General features: G+C 48.4%; 1 protein-coding gene across 3 annotated transcripts in view; it reads left to right on the top strand.

Moving 5' to 3' along the window:
* Positions 1 to 16,843, top strand: part of mid2 (midline 2) — a 77,504-nt gene that overhangs the window by 51,174 nt on the left and 9,487 nt on the right. For 2 of the 3 annotated variants that reach the window (XM_029846854.1, XM_029846853.1), the window contains exons 3-9: positions 599 to 664; positions 1,595 to 1,690; positions 7,139 to 7,246; positions 9,757 to 9,905; positions 10,643 to 10,770; positions 11,296 to 11,439; positions 13,858 to 14,019. In XM_029846854.1, coding sequence (XP_029702714.1) covers positions 599 to 664; positions 1,595 to 1,690; positions 7,139 to 7,246; positions 9,757 to 9,905; positions 10,643 to 10,770; positions 11,296 to 11,439; positions 13,858 to 14,019 — 853 coding nt within the window. The remainder of the gene's footprint in view (positions 1 to 598; positions 665 to 1,594; positions 1,691 to 7,138; positions 7,247 to 9,756; positions 9,906 to 10,642; positions 10,771 to 11,295; positions 11,440 to 13,857; positions 14,020 to 16,843) is intronic. The other variant, XM_029846855.1, reaches the window with a different exon arrangement.

The raw sequence follows: 16,843 nt of genomic DNA, 5'->3' as shown, positions 1-16,843 counted from the left end.
CAAGGCGCAGCAGCACAAACACACCACCAGTGCAACAGAGGGTTTTTTATCTATACATACGGAGGGGACAGAAAAAGAACAGGCAGATGTCATCTGCATAGAGGGAGAGGCGGCATTAATGCCAGAAGACATGTGGACAACAACAAAGACTACACCGCTCCACACGCGCTCGTGTACATCTATGTACACTGAGGCCAGTTTATTTTGCGGCGCTCTCGTGGGATGCAGCTGCCCTAATGCATTAATCATCCCCATCTCCAGCTTGCTAATTAATGACCCATCTGTCCCCCCTGACTGATGTTCCACTTCAAACCCCTTCGTATGAGAACGCATTTAACCAGGGCTCTGACACAACAGCAAATGCCCATTCTGGTGATTTAACTCCCAACGTTGGATTGCTAAATGTTAACAGACGTCGGGGGCCGAGCTGTCTGACAGGCGGCCGGCCCACGCGTTGAGCGCGAGTCGATGCTAGATGTACGTGGAAGCGTACACACGCATACGCCACTATAGCCTCGATGGACGCTGCGCGTTCAGGTTGTCTGTGTGTGCATTTACGTGTGCACTTATGCGGGTGTGTGTGTGTGTGTGTTCGTAGGCTTATCAGGTGAGCCCGGGCAGAGTGTCAGATGCAGTAATGGAGGCTACAAAGACAAGCGCTGCGGTGAGTTTCCTGGCTGCCTTTTACCAACTTCCCAACCCTACTCACCCAATCCCCCCACAGACTAAATAGCAGACAGGTACACAGGCAGAGCCCTGGATAGATAAGGACAGGTTGTTGCCCCACATGATGTCAGAGCAGAGCAACGGCCAGGTGCTCGTCTAGCTACCCGCCTTTCACTTGCATGAGCAGAGACACTTCACACACCCGCCGCTTGTCTGCCGCTTTGTTCTTTTCTCAGCTGTGGCTGCTGTTGTTGTTTTGATGCGTACACTCGCCGCTGCCGCCATCATTGATTCACTTCCTTTGAGCAGCTGTTCTATTCGTGACTCACTATTTGCTTGTTTTCATTTGCATCCTTTGTGGTGTATATGCTTATCCACGCTCCCTTTGTACGCGCACACGTGCCCACGTTTGCCAGTCGTAATCAAAGAACAGTAATGGAGGCTTTGATCTTTTAAACAGCCATTTTGATCTTGAACTCAGAGTCAGTTGTGTTTGGCAGGTATACGCTGATTGTTTTGAACTTTAGCTATTAAATGCTTTCGTTTTAGTCATTTCAAAGACAACATGATTTTTCTCTTGATTATTCACTGTTTACTCACATCTAAAACTGCTGCGCTGAATTCTGATTTACAAATTACAACTGAGCTGAATGTTATTTTCTACACTGAATATTATCTGCTCTGTATGTGGATGTCTTTTAACGAACAGATGTCCAAAAAAAAACCTCTTTGCGTGATTGAAATATCCTTTAAATCTGCCGTTTCCTGGTGTAATTGAGAATATTGCCGTAATTGGTCTAATGAAATGAAACAACTGTACACAAATTAAAGCCTAGATTAGCCGAACGCATACCATTCGACTCTTGCCCTGGGTTCTTCCCGCTCTGAATGCTCACCGTCTGTTCGCTTGTCTTCTTCCTCCTGACAGCAAACACTGGAGAACAACCTGACCAACCTCGTGAAGCGAAACAGCGAGCTGGAGAACCAAATGGCCAAACTGATCCAGATCTGTCAACAGGTAGAGGTACGTCTGAGTATTAGCCTTCAAGCTAATGCCAATTTGCATTACAGCGAACAGCCGCAGGTGGTTTATTGCAACTTGGGCTCCACTCAAACCACTGACAAGTGCCAGCATGCTTCAACATCCAGTCCAATCAATGCATGAAACATCAGGAGATCCAGCTGCCTGTTTTATTACAGGCTTATAAATACATAAAACCAACCTCCAGACCCAGCCAGACTCTGTTATCGACTGTGCGCCTTTCCTTTTGGTGGCTGCTCTGTTGCCAGGCTTTTAGTTCTTTGTCTCTCTCTCGGCAACACTCAGAAGCGACGTAGATTAAGCCCTCAGCGCTTTTTTCCCTTCTTTTCATTTCATTTAAACTCTCTTGCTCGCACCGGATCATCGCTGTTGTGTCAGAAATAGTCAGCTCTCTGTTCCTTTAGTTCCACTCGCTACCTGTGCCCTATATTAAAATTAAAAATCAATCCCATTCCCGAAGCGGCGGGTTCGGATGGGGTCCACATTTGGTCCCAGTTAATAAAAGGCGTAATTTTCATTGGTGAAAGACAGGTGAGAAATCACAGGGAGCTTTAAAACGTGATTAATCTGAGCCGAGTTTGCAAAGAATGACCCTGTTTGTCATTTTCGCTCCAGTAACTGGTGAAAAACACGGGCCTTGAAATGAAAACACCAGATGTAATCTAGGGTCCCAGTGGCCTCCTGTTCTTAGCAGCTCTCCAGATGTGACTCAGACGCTGACTCAAGAACCAAATATCAGCCTGAGGAGCATCAGCCACCATCACCATAAAAGCACTGTTGCGTAATTGAGACCATTTTGAAAATTAGAGTGATTAGCGCACAACAGGCGATGCTACTACGGCAGGATTCCTTCTGACAAACCCCCCCTGCGTCGATTCGGCTTATGTGCAACGAGGACCTCTGTGTTTCTGAAAATCACATCAATAGTTCGATTTTCATCATGGAAAAGAGACTTGAGGTGAGACGCGCCGCCTACGGGAATAAGCCACGTTTGCCGTCTCCTAGCTTAGGTTTGTGAGCCTCCCCTGAAGTTAATTTAGCTCCTCCTGTGTTCAACGCTGAGTTGAGCTCAACAGTTAAATTCCCCCGTCTGCCGTACAAGAAAGGTGTCGCCGTAAATCAACACGGACGAGATCATCTGTGCACGGGCTCATCTCCGCCAGATGGAAAACTTTATTTGCATTGTCGCAGGTTGACGATGTTTGATATATTTGAAGGAGTGGAGGTTGTCCTTCTACGAACCCCCCCCCCCCAAGCCTGCAGATTAGACGTCGGTTGGTTCTGTCGCCGCTGACCTTTTCTATATTGACTCACGCTGTCATTTAATAAATGTAGTGAGTCCATCCAGAGATTACAGAGATTATTCCTGCTTAGTGTTGCCTACGATGCCGTGTCAACACACGGAGGCAAACGCACGCACAGCCACGTCTGCCGGGGCGTCACCCGCCTTGGTTTGATGGATGATGGATGGCAAGGCACCACATGTACCAAAGCACACACACACACACACACTCACACAGTCGGTCTTAATAGACTACATCAGCGCTCTGTGAAATTTGCGAATAATGGCCACGGAGGACAAACACACCCTAGTGTTTCAGTCCTTATTAGCCGGCGCTGAGTCAATTTTCTATAACTCACTCCCAGCTTCAGGAAAAACATCCTCGCGCAGCCGCTCAATCAAAATAAAATGGCGCCCGCGTCCATGCGTGTGATTCGTTAATATTACCGTTCAGCGGGAGAAAGGGCTCTTTGCTGTCAGGACGTCCTGCGGACGCTCGCCGTTTGTTTAAGCCGGAGACGCGTGGAGCAGGAGCAGGAGGATGTGCTCTGCTCCAGGGCCCATTCAGAGCTTCTCATCTTCAGAAGGAGGTTTGAATTATTAACACCAGTCGTGCTGCAAGATAATGCATGTAAGTGAGGATATAATGATATGATCTTTCCTCTGGAGGGCGCGAGGGGGAGAAAACCACGACCCACAATCCTCTGCAGCTACTCCATGAAATATACAGCAGAGAGGTTTGGCAGAGAGGAAGATTTGTGCAGAGTAAGAATTGTCTGTAGGGCTCTGAGCATGACCTGGATTTCTCCTCCTGCTCGTTTGCATCATATTGTGTTGGTGCCAAAAAAAAAACCTGATCAAACGCAGAGTGAATCAGCTCTCAGAGCAGAGATGGAGCTTCGTCCTCCTGAGGTTCCCTTCAGGGAGTTGTCTTCTTTTCAGCCTTGGAAAAGATGGATAGGCTCCATCTTATTCTGTTTTAAGAATGTTTGCTGTCAGTTTGCTAAATTGTGCTCAATGCCCTCACCCTGAGCTCACGTGTTTATATGTTATGGATATCGCAGGTGTTATGTAGCAAGTCCCTGAATAGCAACTGTCGCGTCGCTTTAGCGAGGCGGCGTATTTTTGGCAGATATCTTTTCCTGCTTATATCTTGGATAAATGCTGACGGAACCGCGACTGATGCTAAGTGCTAAGCCGGACCAGAAGCTTGGATGCTTAGTGTTTGTTTGTATCTCCAAAAATATGGGTGTCTGTTTATGGAAAAAAGTAGCACGACCGTGTTTCTCAAAGAGCGTTAATGTGTTCCTGCCAGTTAGCATTTAGAGCCTCGGGAGTTTTTCCCCTCCCGGACATCTCCAAGGACGCTCGCTGCTTTGTTTATCATCAGTCGTGGCTTTTGAGTAGATTTCCATGTATTTCCTTTGGAAATTTCACAGTCGCTTTCCCTCACATTCGTGCACAACCCCGGCACACCGCTGACTTGGGAGATGTGAACTTTCGCCACTCTTTGGCTGCTCCGGATGTGCCGATTTCATTGTTTCCACCGAGATTCTCCATCTTGGTCTTTTGCTCTGCCTGATCATTATATCAGAGCCTTAACGTTATTATATCAGCCCAGGAACAGAGTGAGAAAAGAATCATGAGAAAAGAATCATGTGTTTTAATTGAAAACTGGGATTACACAGCCGGGCTTAAACTCATTAACCCTGGACCGTCTTTCTGAATTTGATGGCGCTGTTAGCTGGATGTAAATGGTGGCTGTGCAAACGACGGCGGTGTAATCCCGCAGGTCTCTTCATCCCCTCTTTACCTACCGTAGCGTCAAACACGCCGCCGCCGTTTCCAGTGTGTTTTAATTAGTGTGAAACCTCAAATGTTTTCCTTGATTCTGTCTTTTTATGGATAAAATTTGGAGCATCGTGTTCAGCAGATTAAGTCAATTATGCAAACTTCTGGCAGCACATCAGTGGTGCGTTGATTCCATTCTTGCTTTTGACTTTTGGTCCCCCGCTGAAGTTGAGTCGAAGTTGTTGTTCCTCCCAACTGTCCCGAGTTACAGCTGCTGACAACAACTCGCCTCCTCAACATAACCTTCCATGAGTCTTTGCTGTCAGGTGTCCTGAAAATCCTTATTTTTTAGGGAATTTCAAACCCCGAAAAAGCAGTTTTTGAAAGGCTTTAACGTGATCAAAGTTCAGAGTGTCAAGCTAACTTACATCGGTAAAGAGAGTGGCGTTCCAGCTCCAGTATCACAGTGGATATCAGAGATGGGGCTGTCAGGCAGAGTCATTTCTGCTGTTTGAAAAGATCATCCCTGAGAGATGAACGGGGGGGGGGGTGGGTGGCGGTGGCGGGGGCCTCTGTCAGACAGGTCGATGAGACGCAGCCAAACTGGGGCAGGTGAGATGGAGGCAGAGCCGAGATAGACGGTGAAAAGAAGACAGGAGGGAGGAGAGCAGGCGCTCGTTTGCATACTGTAGGTGTGTGTGGAGGCCATTTATTCTCCTGTCATCATTCGTATTGCACCAACACTGTCTGCCTGAGGCATAAAACACACTCATATCAGCTGATTGGTTGCTCGGTGACATATCTGCTGTGTATGTTTCGACCTCTCACGCTAAAACAAATGAGTCAAGCGTTCGGCCGCCATTATGTCCAATTTGCATCAGCGTGTAACAGCACAGTTGCTATTTGGTGTGTTTGAGGATTAAATATTTTTTTTAAAAATTGCGTGTGCGCGTGTTTGAACACTGCAACTGTAGCGCAGCTTATGACGAGAGATGAATAATTCATGAATATTAGCGACGCCACTGATTTTGTTAGCTATTTATGGGGGCGAGTCAAGCGATCCATGTGAAATCGTCGTATCAACAGAGCCGTTTGGGTTCAGGGTGGTTGTCCGCTCGCACCAGTGTTTACGTTCTGAAATAGTCCAGAGTGGGTGGAGATTAGCAGCTCTCGATTAAAGTGTAGCTGTGTAGTTTAAGACCGCTTCAGTTCCACAATCTAATAATGCAGACTGATTTATTCTTGTCTTAATCGAGCCGTTTCCAGGCAAACTGCACATAAACATAAAAGTACGTAAGAGCAACTTTTCCAGCAGTAACATATGTCACTTATGGCTACAGATTTGTGCTAATGTACATTCCAATTTATGTCAATGCAGCTAAATGAGTTGTGGGAACAACCGTGTGAAGTACGACGATCCTGAGGCGTCGATTCAATCAGCTAACGTCATATTTCAGGATTCTTTCATTTCCCTTCATAACTGGCTGCTTTTCACCTGATAACTCCCATAATCAGTTCATCATTCATAGAAATGTAATTTCACGCACTGTTTGTCTCGCAGTTGTCATGGTGTTAAAAGCACAGTGAGGTGAGGGCGAGATCTGATTACCTGATTATGACTTCAACGTTTGTGATAATTGATCGCTGCCCCCCATGGAGAGGAGCGGGGGGGTTACTGCCACGGGGGGCATTTTCATCACAAGCATCCACCCTTTAGTGGAATACTTTTCACTTGCTGATTAGCTTTTCATGTCAGTGAGAGCAATTCTGACGTGCGGTCGTGATACTGAATGTAGGTTAATGGGGTCGTCTGCTTTAATAGCCATGTGAAACCTACTAAATAATTAACAGAATGCTCATAATTAATTTCCATCCCATCTATGAGTTTCTTGAGCACAAATCTAATAAATTTGCCGTTTCCAAAAATAAGTCTTTGCTAAACGCCCCCTGCAGGTGAATAGCGTCACTACACCTGCAGTGGCAGAACTGTGTGGGAGGTTTGGGTGAGGCGACAGGAGCAGAACAGAAGGATGTGGGTCATGCAGATCTGCTGCTAGGCTGTGTTTTTACTGTCATCCCCCCCCCCCCATTATTGTGCTTGACAACCAGTCAGGCTGTTGGAAGTGATTCAGTAAACCAGTTCAAGATACACTCGGAGTTTTTGTCCACCCACACGAGTGGAAACTTGGCTGGTTTCATGTGTTTGGAGACGTGAGCTGGTTATGGGATGCCTGGGCGGCTCGGAGCCTAGAGCCACAACGTGGGGAGAGGCGTTTTTTTGCTAGCTAGGTTCGTCTTTTTTCAGTTTCGATGCAACTTCAGCGTCATTTAGAGCGTGTGCCTGCTCGTCTGTCCAGGTCAACACAGCCATGCACGAAGCCAAGCTGGTGGAGGAGTGTGACGAGCTCGTGGAGATCATCCGCCAGAGGAAACAGGTCATCGCCGTCAAGATCAAAGAATCAAAGGTAGGTACATGTTCCCGCACCAGTAAAACAGGAACGAGCCTTTGCTTCTTCCTGTCGCGCTGGCTCCCTGTTCACCTCAAACACGCCGCATCCAGTCGGCTCGCTTGAGGATCTGGAGTCTGTTTGAGCTGATTCACGTTCCCCGTGTTTGCGCAGTTGCTCAACTAAACTTGAGAGCCCAGAATTACGCCAGCCAACTGCTGGCACTTCCTGTAGTGACACGTCAACTACATGTTCCCCAGTATTCTGAAGATGCTCACGTCAGGCCGACGGGCGCTCTGCTCGTTTATTCTGCCAAAACCGAAGCAAAAGAGTCGACATTTCAATCAAAGTATGAACTGAACGCACGACAGGAGCGATCCCCAAGCATTCAACATCAACCCTGGTTACACTTAACCTGAACATTGTGAACCCATCAGGACGGCTGAAGCTCTCCTGTTTAAAGCAGCTTATGTTTGAAGGGAACCACGCAGGTAAACTCAGGTAAACTCTGAAATAGTGTCCTGAATATGTGAGAGGTGCGCGTCGTCGTCGCTACGGCGATTGTTTGCTGCGCCGATCCCCGTCGATTGACTTGTGTCATCAACAACCTTCTCAAATGTCGTTTAAGTGACAACAGATTAGGGGCGATTTACCAGAGACGGAGCGATGACTTCTATTTATAATTCCATTAAATCTCCCCATGGAGAGGCCTTAGCAGCGTTCCCAGGCGCAGGAATTAAGTGCAGGGTCGTTTTTGTGTTTATTTATTTATTTTCGAAACAAGCTTTCAGAGCATCTCCACTGTATCTGTTTTTTCCCCTCCTAAATCTTCCTCAGTTGCATAATTAAAGGCCTGAAAGCAACCATGCCTCGCTATAAATACAATATGACTAATCCTTCGCTGGCATTCGCCACTTCAGCCCCTGCGTATTGACTGCAAAAAACAAAAAAAACATCGGCGAGATGTCGCGTTTGAAGGTTTAAAATGACGGTAAATTGACAGCTCTCGAGGCAGCTTGACGAGCGGCGCGGGCCCACGAGCGCGGGGCGAGCTCCAGCATGGCCACGGAGAAGGAATATGCAATCAGAGGTGAAGGGAGAAGTAATTTGGTCGGCTCCCGTTTCAAAAGGATGCCGACATTTAGATTCAAAACACACCGGGGCCTGTGAACTTCACCGAGGTCACCTGTAATCGCCGATCTCAGACGCCGCAGCTAAAGCTAATCTGCTATAGTCTGCAGCAGCCCGCGCACCCTTGCCTGAAATCTAGAGGCTCCCATTTCCTGCGGACGGCTTCGCCTAATTAATTTCATTTGGGGAACTCGGGACATGAGCAGCCATGAACGGGAATGTATTGCTTTCATTTCAAGTTAGCATTAAATGGCTTCCTTGTTGGTCGGTCGGATATTAGATTACGCAACATCCAGGGACAAATGACAGTCAACACAAACAGCATTAGGCAGGCTGGCGGGCTCCTGATGTGAGGGACCGGCCTCCTCAATTTAGCTGCCTGGGATGAAGGAGTGAGATCTTCTCAGGGTCCTCAGGACTAGCATAACTTTGTACTTCCTGTGTGGGGGGGTCACGCAAGCGTGCCAGACTAGAACAATGCCTGACGCCGTTTGTCTCTTCCCTGCTGTTATATTTAATGCTCACAATGTTGTTGTGACAATAACGAGTCTGTGGGGTCAGTTTAACCGCGAACCCATAACCAGGGCGAACTTCCTGTCTCGGTCATTTCCCGTCTGCCTCCATATTTGTCCTGGTCCTCTGCATAAAAGGTGGACATTAACCTGAAAGTTAGAAACATTCATGTTTAGATTCGTGGAGCAAATTGAACAAATGTTGGTCTATTTTCCACACCCCCCCTCCCCGTTGCTAAGGGACGTGTGGGGTGTCCCGTCACACTCTGGACCTTTAATTTGAAAGATGAACACCAAATGTGTGCGTGTTTAGTCTAATTACTTTCTGAATTGTGGTTTAAGTCTCCTAAGAGTCAGTTTCTCTGTCACTTTATAGAACTGGACTATAACAATTTTATAAAAACTAAATAAATCAGGTTTACACGGCGGGACGAGGGTTTAGCTGCGGCGTTTACGAGCTAATCATGTTTGGCCGGCGGGTCGTCTGTCGGTGATTATTGTGGTGGTGTTCACAGCTCAGTCATACGTGCTCCACACACAGGCGACTGTGAGTTCGGGGGGGGGGGGGGGGGGGGGGGGGGGGGGGGGGGGGGGTTATTCCCTCTGTTCTCTGCTTCTGAAACATAATTAATTTCACATACTTTCACAGGATTTCTCTGGCAGGCGGCTCTTTTGATCGGAATCCAAAGCATTCTGTCCAAGATTCCCGTTGAGTCACGGTGTTTGTTTTCGTGTTGTTGTTCTCGGGAATAAAGCGAGACACGCAGTGTTGGCCGAGCGCCAGCCAATCTTAGATTTGCAGCTTTAAGAGATAAGCACAAAAGAGCAAACGGAGGGGAAAACAGCCTTCGCATCGCTTCCTGACCTGCGCTTCTGCGTTTGCAGGTGATGAAGCTACGCAAGCTGGCGCAGCAGATCGCCAACTGCCGCCAGTGTCTGGAGCGCTCCAGCACCCTCATCACACAGGCGGAGCAGAGTCTGAAGGAGAACGACCACGCCCGCTTCCTCCAGACCGCCCGAAACGTAGCAGAAAGGTGGGAGATGCTGAAGGTCGGGCCGCTTCTCCGGGCTCCATCGACTCACACTCACAAGCAAGGAGACAGATATTGGAGATTAACAGTGATTTACAGTCAGAGGTATTTTCTGGATCGATTGGTCTTCCCAGTGTCGATGGGATGTGAGATAACAACTCCTGGCGTGGTTAAAAGCTCTCTGAACGCCTAAAGAGTTCTGGTTTCAGAGATGCTGGCTGTTCCGCATCACCTCCACAGAATAACCCTCTTTAGGCAGCGTTTGACAGTGAAAACAGCCCGTTAGTGGCTGCAGCCGATTGGTTCGTTCAAACCCTGGTTTGTCCTACATCTACCAGTACAGTTCAATTCTTAAAAACTCTGGGGTCTCTGTGCTTAATTTTGACTGATTTCATCTCCTCGACACCGGTGCATCTGTTAAATTCCTCCCTTGCATCTTCTCCCCCTTGCTGCCTGGGTAGCAGCTCCTGTATTTTAAGCTAACCCTGCGCAGCATCGCTGGAGAATGTTCTTATTTTTTGGGAATCTGTAAGGACAAATTGTTTTCCCCCCACTGAAGAGAGGCTCTGCAGCTATTGGTCGCTGCGACTTGTTTTTTTAAATTTACTTTTCTATTCTCTCTGCTCACTTTTTCTTTCTCTTCCATCTTTCTCTTCTCTTTCTCCACCCTTCCATCCCCCTCTTCCATCTTCCCTGACATCCTTTCATTTCCTCGCCGTGTCACGATCGCCCTCTGAAAGGGTTGCCATGGCGACGGCCTCCTCCCAGGTACTCATCCCGGACGTCAACCTGAATGAGGCGTTTGACAACTTTGCGCTGGACTTCTCCCGGGAAAAGAAGATTTTGGAAGGACTGGACTACTTGACAGGTGCGTGTTCGTCTGGTCCGAGCGGCGCCGACTCTGAGAGAAAATCGCTTGTGGGTTTTTGTTTTTTGTTTTTTTGTTGTTTGTTTTTTGTGAGGGGGGGTTCAAATCGAGTCAGAGTTTCCGGCTGCTTTAACCCTGATTCGCCCCATTTGATATCTTCAAGTGAAATCTGCGGTGGGACCCTGGGCGGCACCAGTGCTCCGCTCCGATTAGCTTTTAATGTGGGATGTTTACAAATCCAGCCTTCGACCTTGATCTGCAAATTATCAGCAGTGTCCCTCGAAAGCACCAGCCGACTGCATCTCAGCAGCTTCTGTTTTCATTTCCTGGTCGTTCTGCATTCGATCAGGCCACAACACTGGGGCGGAGGGCTGATGCATGACGCGTGCACGTCTTCTGTGCACGTTATGTTTGCCACAAAAGGGAAAGGTGGATCCACACCTGATTGGTTCTTAGCTGTGGCATGATGAGACGTGCAGCTTCATTTTATTTTAATTGTGTTATTGTTCCCTCCTCCCGGCGCAGCGCCCAACCCGCCATCGATAAGAGAAGAGCTGTGCACCGCCTCCCACGACACCATCACTGTCCACTGGACGTCGGAGGATGAGTTCAGCGTCACCTCCTATGAGCTGCAGTACACCATCTACACGGGCCAGACCAACTTCATCAGTGAGTCACGCCTCCGTGCACAAACTGATGTGTGTTTTAGCCAGTTAAAGTGAGTCATTTCTCTTCCACCAAACTGGCTATTTGAAGCATTTAGAGAAGATCAGATTTCAGTGGCACTGAGTCCTGGTTATTTGGGTATGGGGGGGGGGGGGGTTGGTGTTTAATTGACACAGCTGAGTCTGTGTTCTGGCAGACGGAACGATCCATATTTAAGTTGGTGTCATGCAGCATCTTGTGTCGGTGCAGATACACACGTATGTGCAGGATCCAGGGTCCCTGAACGCACCATTTGAAAGAACAAAACTGGAGCGTGATACTTTCAACATCGCTCAGTCTTCACATTTTCACGTCTTCAATATTTCATGCACATCCTGTTGCGTAACCCAGATTTTCAGGGCTTCGGATTCTGGGCTTCTTGTATTTAAATACAACAGAAGAGTTAGACAGAGTGGGATTTCACCACAAAAACCTCCAGAATCGCAACCGAAAAGGTGCCAGCCAACGCCACAGCAGCACTCCCAGGTGGAAGAAGAGGAGCTGAAGAGGGTCGGTCATCTTCTTCTGTGGTTGGATGTTCGTGCACAGGCAGGGCCTCCTCTTTCACCTCCTCACTGGGTAAGCCAAAGCTCAGGATCAGGCCAGGCGAAAGGAAAGGAGCAGCACAAGTGGGAGCGTTTAGCCACTCGTAAACTCAGAGAGTAAAATGCTGCAGTAAAAAAAAAGAAGAAAAAACTGGAGTGGTGTGGCAGACGAAGCTCCATTTCTCGACTTCTCCTGTAAATCTCAGAGGACTCTTGCGGCGCACCGCTGAATGTCTGATTCACTCGGTCTATTTCAGCTGAAATGGATCCCCGTGTTTCAAACGGCTGTGACACTCGAGCTGCAGAGGGAGGAAGAGTGGAGGAAGAGGACGCACCATAATGTGCATCAATCATGTCCTAATGTGACAAAGTGCTCATTTTCACCTCCACTAAGTCGCCATTATCCACTCACGGTGGTCCACCTGCCACTGCTCCACTTCCCGCTTCATTCCTGTATTATTTTTCTAATGCCTCACACATGAGTTCCTCCAGAAGCAGCCTGATGTGACCTCACCTCGCACGCAACATCTGTCTGTCCCTTCTCCGTTTCACGCGGTGCCTTCAGGTGCTGTTCTGTACTCTGAAGCGGCGGCGTTTGCCAAGGCGCTTCCGCCGGAGAGCCCGGTGCTCGTGGAGCCAAATCAGCAACAGAGCATCGCTGTGTACTGACCCAGTTTGGCTCTGTGAGAAAGGAGAGGTGCTGCGGAGATCAAAAGCTTCCAAAATGGAAAGAGACGTGACGTCCTACTTCCTCATCTCCAGTTTTAAATGAGACGGAGCCTCCCCGACGAACCCGAACGCAGGAACGAGTGTGCTTGGTCCCGTTTCGTCTAGAACCCGCTGAAGTGAACGCAGATGAAGCCAGTGGTCGCTTGTGTCTGCATTTGGCACCTGAGGTGTAATGTGTGTAATCCCTCCGCCCTCTGTGTTCTTATTTGTCTGAGAAAAGCTCCTGGACACCTGCAGATATGTAAAAATGTCACGTCAGCTGGTCGTTTGAGAGTCCTTCCCTCATTCATACTTCATGGCGTCTCTTCTTAAGGCGTTGTTTGCGTCCTGTGAGGTATTTATTTTTACAAGCAGAGTCCCAGTTATGACTTATAAATGCTGCTGCCATCTTGTTCAATTATTCACACAGTGTCCCCACCGGGGGGGGGGGCAGCAGCCGTGGCCCTGAGAGCTCCGCTGTTACTGCTTTGCTGCTGCCGTCCTGAAGAGGAAGACGAGAAAATGACATTTAATCCGCGTTCAGTCCCGCTCGTGCCGACCTGTGGTGCGATACCGCGGCCGTGCGGTCAGGATGGCGCCGTGAACATGGGGGTTGCCCCCCCCCCCCCCCCCACTGTTGTGGTCTTAACTGTGCTGGTATCTCTGTTAACAGCACCGGAGCCTAAGCCAGAACCCCACCGTTACAAACTGTTTCCTAAACTGGGATTTCCTGTTAAAGCTGAACAGTGGGATGCAGCCTAGATGCCGGCAGCTGATGTGAATCAAAGCTCACCTGTCAGGGCGGCGTGGTAATACGCAACCTTCCACAGGCCATTACCGCCATTAAAGGCCGTCGCTCTCTTTGGCACTCAGGCGTTCGCTCGTCAGACTGTGCGAAGGCCTTTTATTTTCTTAATGGGGTAAAAATTCAGTTTTGCGAACGCATCCTGTCACCCGGGGGAAGCGCCCCTCATTAAACCTCGGGGGAGGTAATGGGATGGCGTGCTAGCAACGCACGCCGACTGTGCAGTTGCAGCTCACCCGGGCTGAGTCGGGTCAGGGCTCCGGTGGGGGCTGTTTCGGGTTCTTGGCTCAGGCTCATACGTGTCTTCTGTGTGTCTTCTGCCAGGTTTGTACAACTCGGCGGACAGCTGGATGATCGTCCCAAACATCAAGCAGAACCACTACACGGTTCACGGCCTGCAGAGCGGCACCCGTTACATCTTCTTTGTCAAGGCTATCAACCAGGCAGGCAGCCGCAACAGTGAGCCGGCCCGCCTCAAAACCAACAGTAAGTGGATGTGAATATTTCAGGCTGTTTGTAATGAGCTTTGATATGTGGAATATGTGGGGGAAAAAACCAATTTAAAAGCTGTTTTTAACTTCAATAAAGAGATTTAAAGATTCATCAGATTAGGTTTTCAAATTCAGAACAGGGGAGCAGTTCTGAACCGGATTTTAATTCCCACAATTTGATTTACTGGTGTCACTTTGAAGATGTCAAGAAAGGCGGCGGGGGGGAAAGGGCCCCCCCCAGTGTTGCTGCTGCTGGGCAAAACCATTCCTCCATCCTTCAGGAAACACGTGCAGCACTGGTCCGTTGCAGCAGCTCCAGACGTCAGTAAAATAAGAGGAACGAACATCGAAGTGGTTTCTGCTTGTAGCTGCGAAGCACCTGCCTGTCTGACGCTGTGTCTGTGGAACAACGTTACTGATCTGGAAGCAGGAGCGTGTGGTGGGGGGGGCGACGTGCCTGCGGATTCCCTCGTTCTAAAGTCCCCGCAGGCATGGCGTCTTAAACGAAGCAGTCAAACGCGCATACAGTGATGTCGTCTGACATTGCATCATATTGCTAAAAGCAAGCGTCAATATTTGAAACGCTTCTTTACAGTTTGCGCTTCAATTGCCTTCACACTTCATTCAAATGCACAATCTATCTAAATTTAGACTAAATCTCATGTTTGACCCGTTCTTTTTGCTCATAGTTCATAATCAGGACATGTTTGTCATTATAATTCCATGAGAGACGATGTTTAATTCATACAATCTCTACGCCGTTTCCATCCCTGTGTTTGTTTCTTTCCGTTTCCTTGGCTTATTTTAATTTTTTATGCCTCCTGGTTTCCTGTGTCGACGCAGTAAATAGAAGCAGGGATCAAATTGAAGAAGAGGTATCTGAATATTCTGCATCTGACTCGGCCGTGGTTTAGGAAGTGCGAAAACCTCAGCGACACGGCTAATTTAGGTTATGTGCCTCAATGGTGCCTAATAAAAATTCAACCCTCGCATTAAACGGCGGCGCCAGTGAAGTGGAGCTAAAGTGGAGTGGATATGCCAACAGGCTGCTCTCAGGAATCTGGCTGTGGCATTTAGGATTAGCTGTAATCTGGATACACTCTGCTGTGTGAAATATTGTGTGGGAAACTGCTCGTCTCCAGAGATGAGCGCCACTTCTCCCAGACACTGAAGCAAATATCAACACTCTCCCCCTTTTTCTCGCTCCTCCTCAGTGTTGCACACTTCAGACGCTCACGAAACACAGCAAATCTGATGAGGATATCAAGGTTTCGGGGGGAAAAAGGAGGATTAAAAAGCCCTAACTTCCCTGTGTGGCAGTGTCAACGCTCTGTTTGTCAGCCTAAAGCTCTTTTGGAGCACCTTTGATTCTCATCAGCAGCGTGTTTTAATCCCAGGCTTTTTAGGTTGATGGAACCCTTATTCAAGTGGTTCCTCCCCCAGCAGTAGCTTTAAAATCAGAACCAAGCAGCTGTACACATTTTAACAGAAAAAGCCGAATGTCTACTCATCGGCCCGCCATGCCAGCACCAAACACGCCATGCGGGTATTTGCAAAACAACCCTGAAAGATGAGGAGGTTCTGTTCTTAAATGATCCTTTACTAGACCCTGCACCCATTTCGCAGTTTATGGTCACCTGCCGTTTAAGATCCGTCCTGGTAAAGGGTGTCAAAGGTCCCTCCGTCCGCGTGCTTAGGTAGCACCCTCCGGTACTTTAAAACCAACTTCTAAGCCCCTCTTGCATTTAACACAACCGCCCAGGAGTCAAACTCTCACAGCCGTACGCTGCCCGTGGGCCTCGGAGCCTGCCAGTGCTTTAATTTATTTCTGGTGGCATTAGAGTGGATTACTGCCTCGGTGGGATGTGGGCATGACATGCACCCAGGGAGCGTTTAGAGGTGAAGAGCAGGGTATCAGGGCCTGGCAGTCAGACCTCTTATGGGCGCCGAATAAATAACACTCAGTAGCACTTCAATTTGTAATGCCCTGCTCTGACACATAGAAATGAGATGAGTGTGGTCCTCTCTCTCTCTCCCTCTCTTTCTCCCTCTCTCTCTCCCTCCATCCTGGCCTTCATTTCAGCTTTATTGTAAAACCTTTATAGGAACTGTGTTGCTCGAGTTCTAGCGGAGGCATAACCGTAAGCTCAAGGACAGCAAATCAGGTTAGCGTTGATTTTTTGGGTTCTCCCAGACAGCGATGAGACTTCCCACACTTCCACTCAAGCTTCCTCGCATTTCCCTCTCTCCTCTGTTAGCCAAGAGACGTTTGGGATTCCGAGCTCCTGATTGGCAACCGGTGTTTCTCTCTGCTCCAGCAGATTGGAAAGGCTTTCATAAAAACAAAAACACTTGGGGTTTTAATCTTTTCTTCTATGCCTTGGCCCTCTCTCCTTTCCTTATCCCTCCCTCCTTCCTTCCGCCCTGATTTGATATTCCGATTAAAGATTCTCAGTTTTGGACTGTGTTGACGGATTAGATGTGGAAGTAGAACTCTTGTTAGCTTCCCTCTCTGGTAACAAGCTTCCGACCTGTGAACTAGCAGCACTATGCTTTTGCTTATACTCCCGCTCTCTCGTTCCCTCCTCTCGCTCCCTCTCTTTGCGGCGAGATTGGCGGGTTTAGCTGTCACATTTTCAAGATGAGAGACTGCGGGCTCTCGGCTTAAGATCATCATATTTGCGGCGGCTGCTTGCAAAGCGTAAAACGCAGCGACGCGTCACTCACAAACTGTGAGAGTTGCTCAGCTTATCCTCGTCTAGAAAAGCAAGCGGCTCCTTAATTCCGCACTATGAAATTGGCGTGAATGCTGCACGTTG

Source organism: Takifugu rubripes, chromosome 14 (genome assembly GCF_901000725.2).
Source record: "Takifugu rubripes chromosome 14, fTakRub1.2, whole genome shotgun sequence".
Taxonomy (NCBI): domain Eukaryota; kingdom Metazoa; phylum Chordata; class Actinopteri; order Tetraodontiformes; family Tetraodontidae; genus Takifugu; species Takifugu rubripes.
This window is presented reverse-complemented; position numbering and strand designations above follow the sequence as displayed.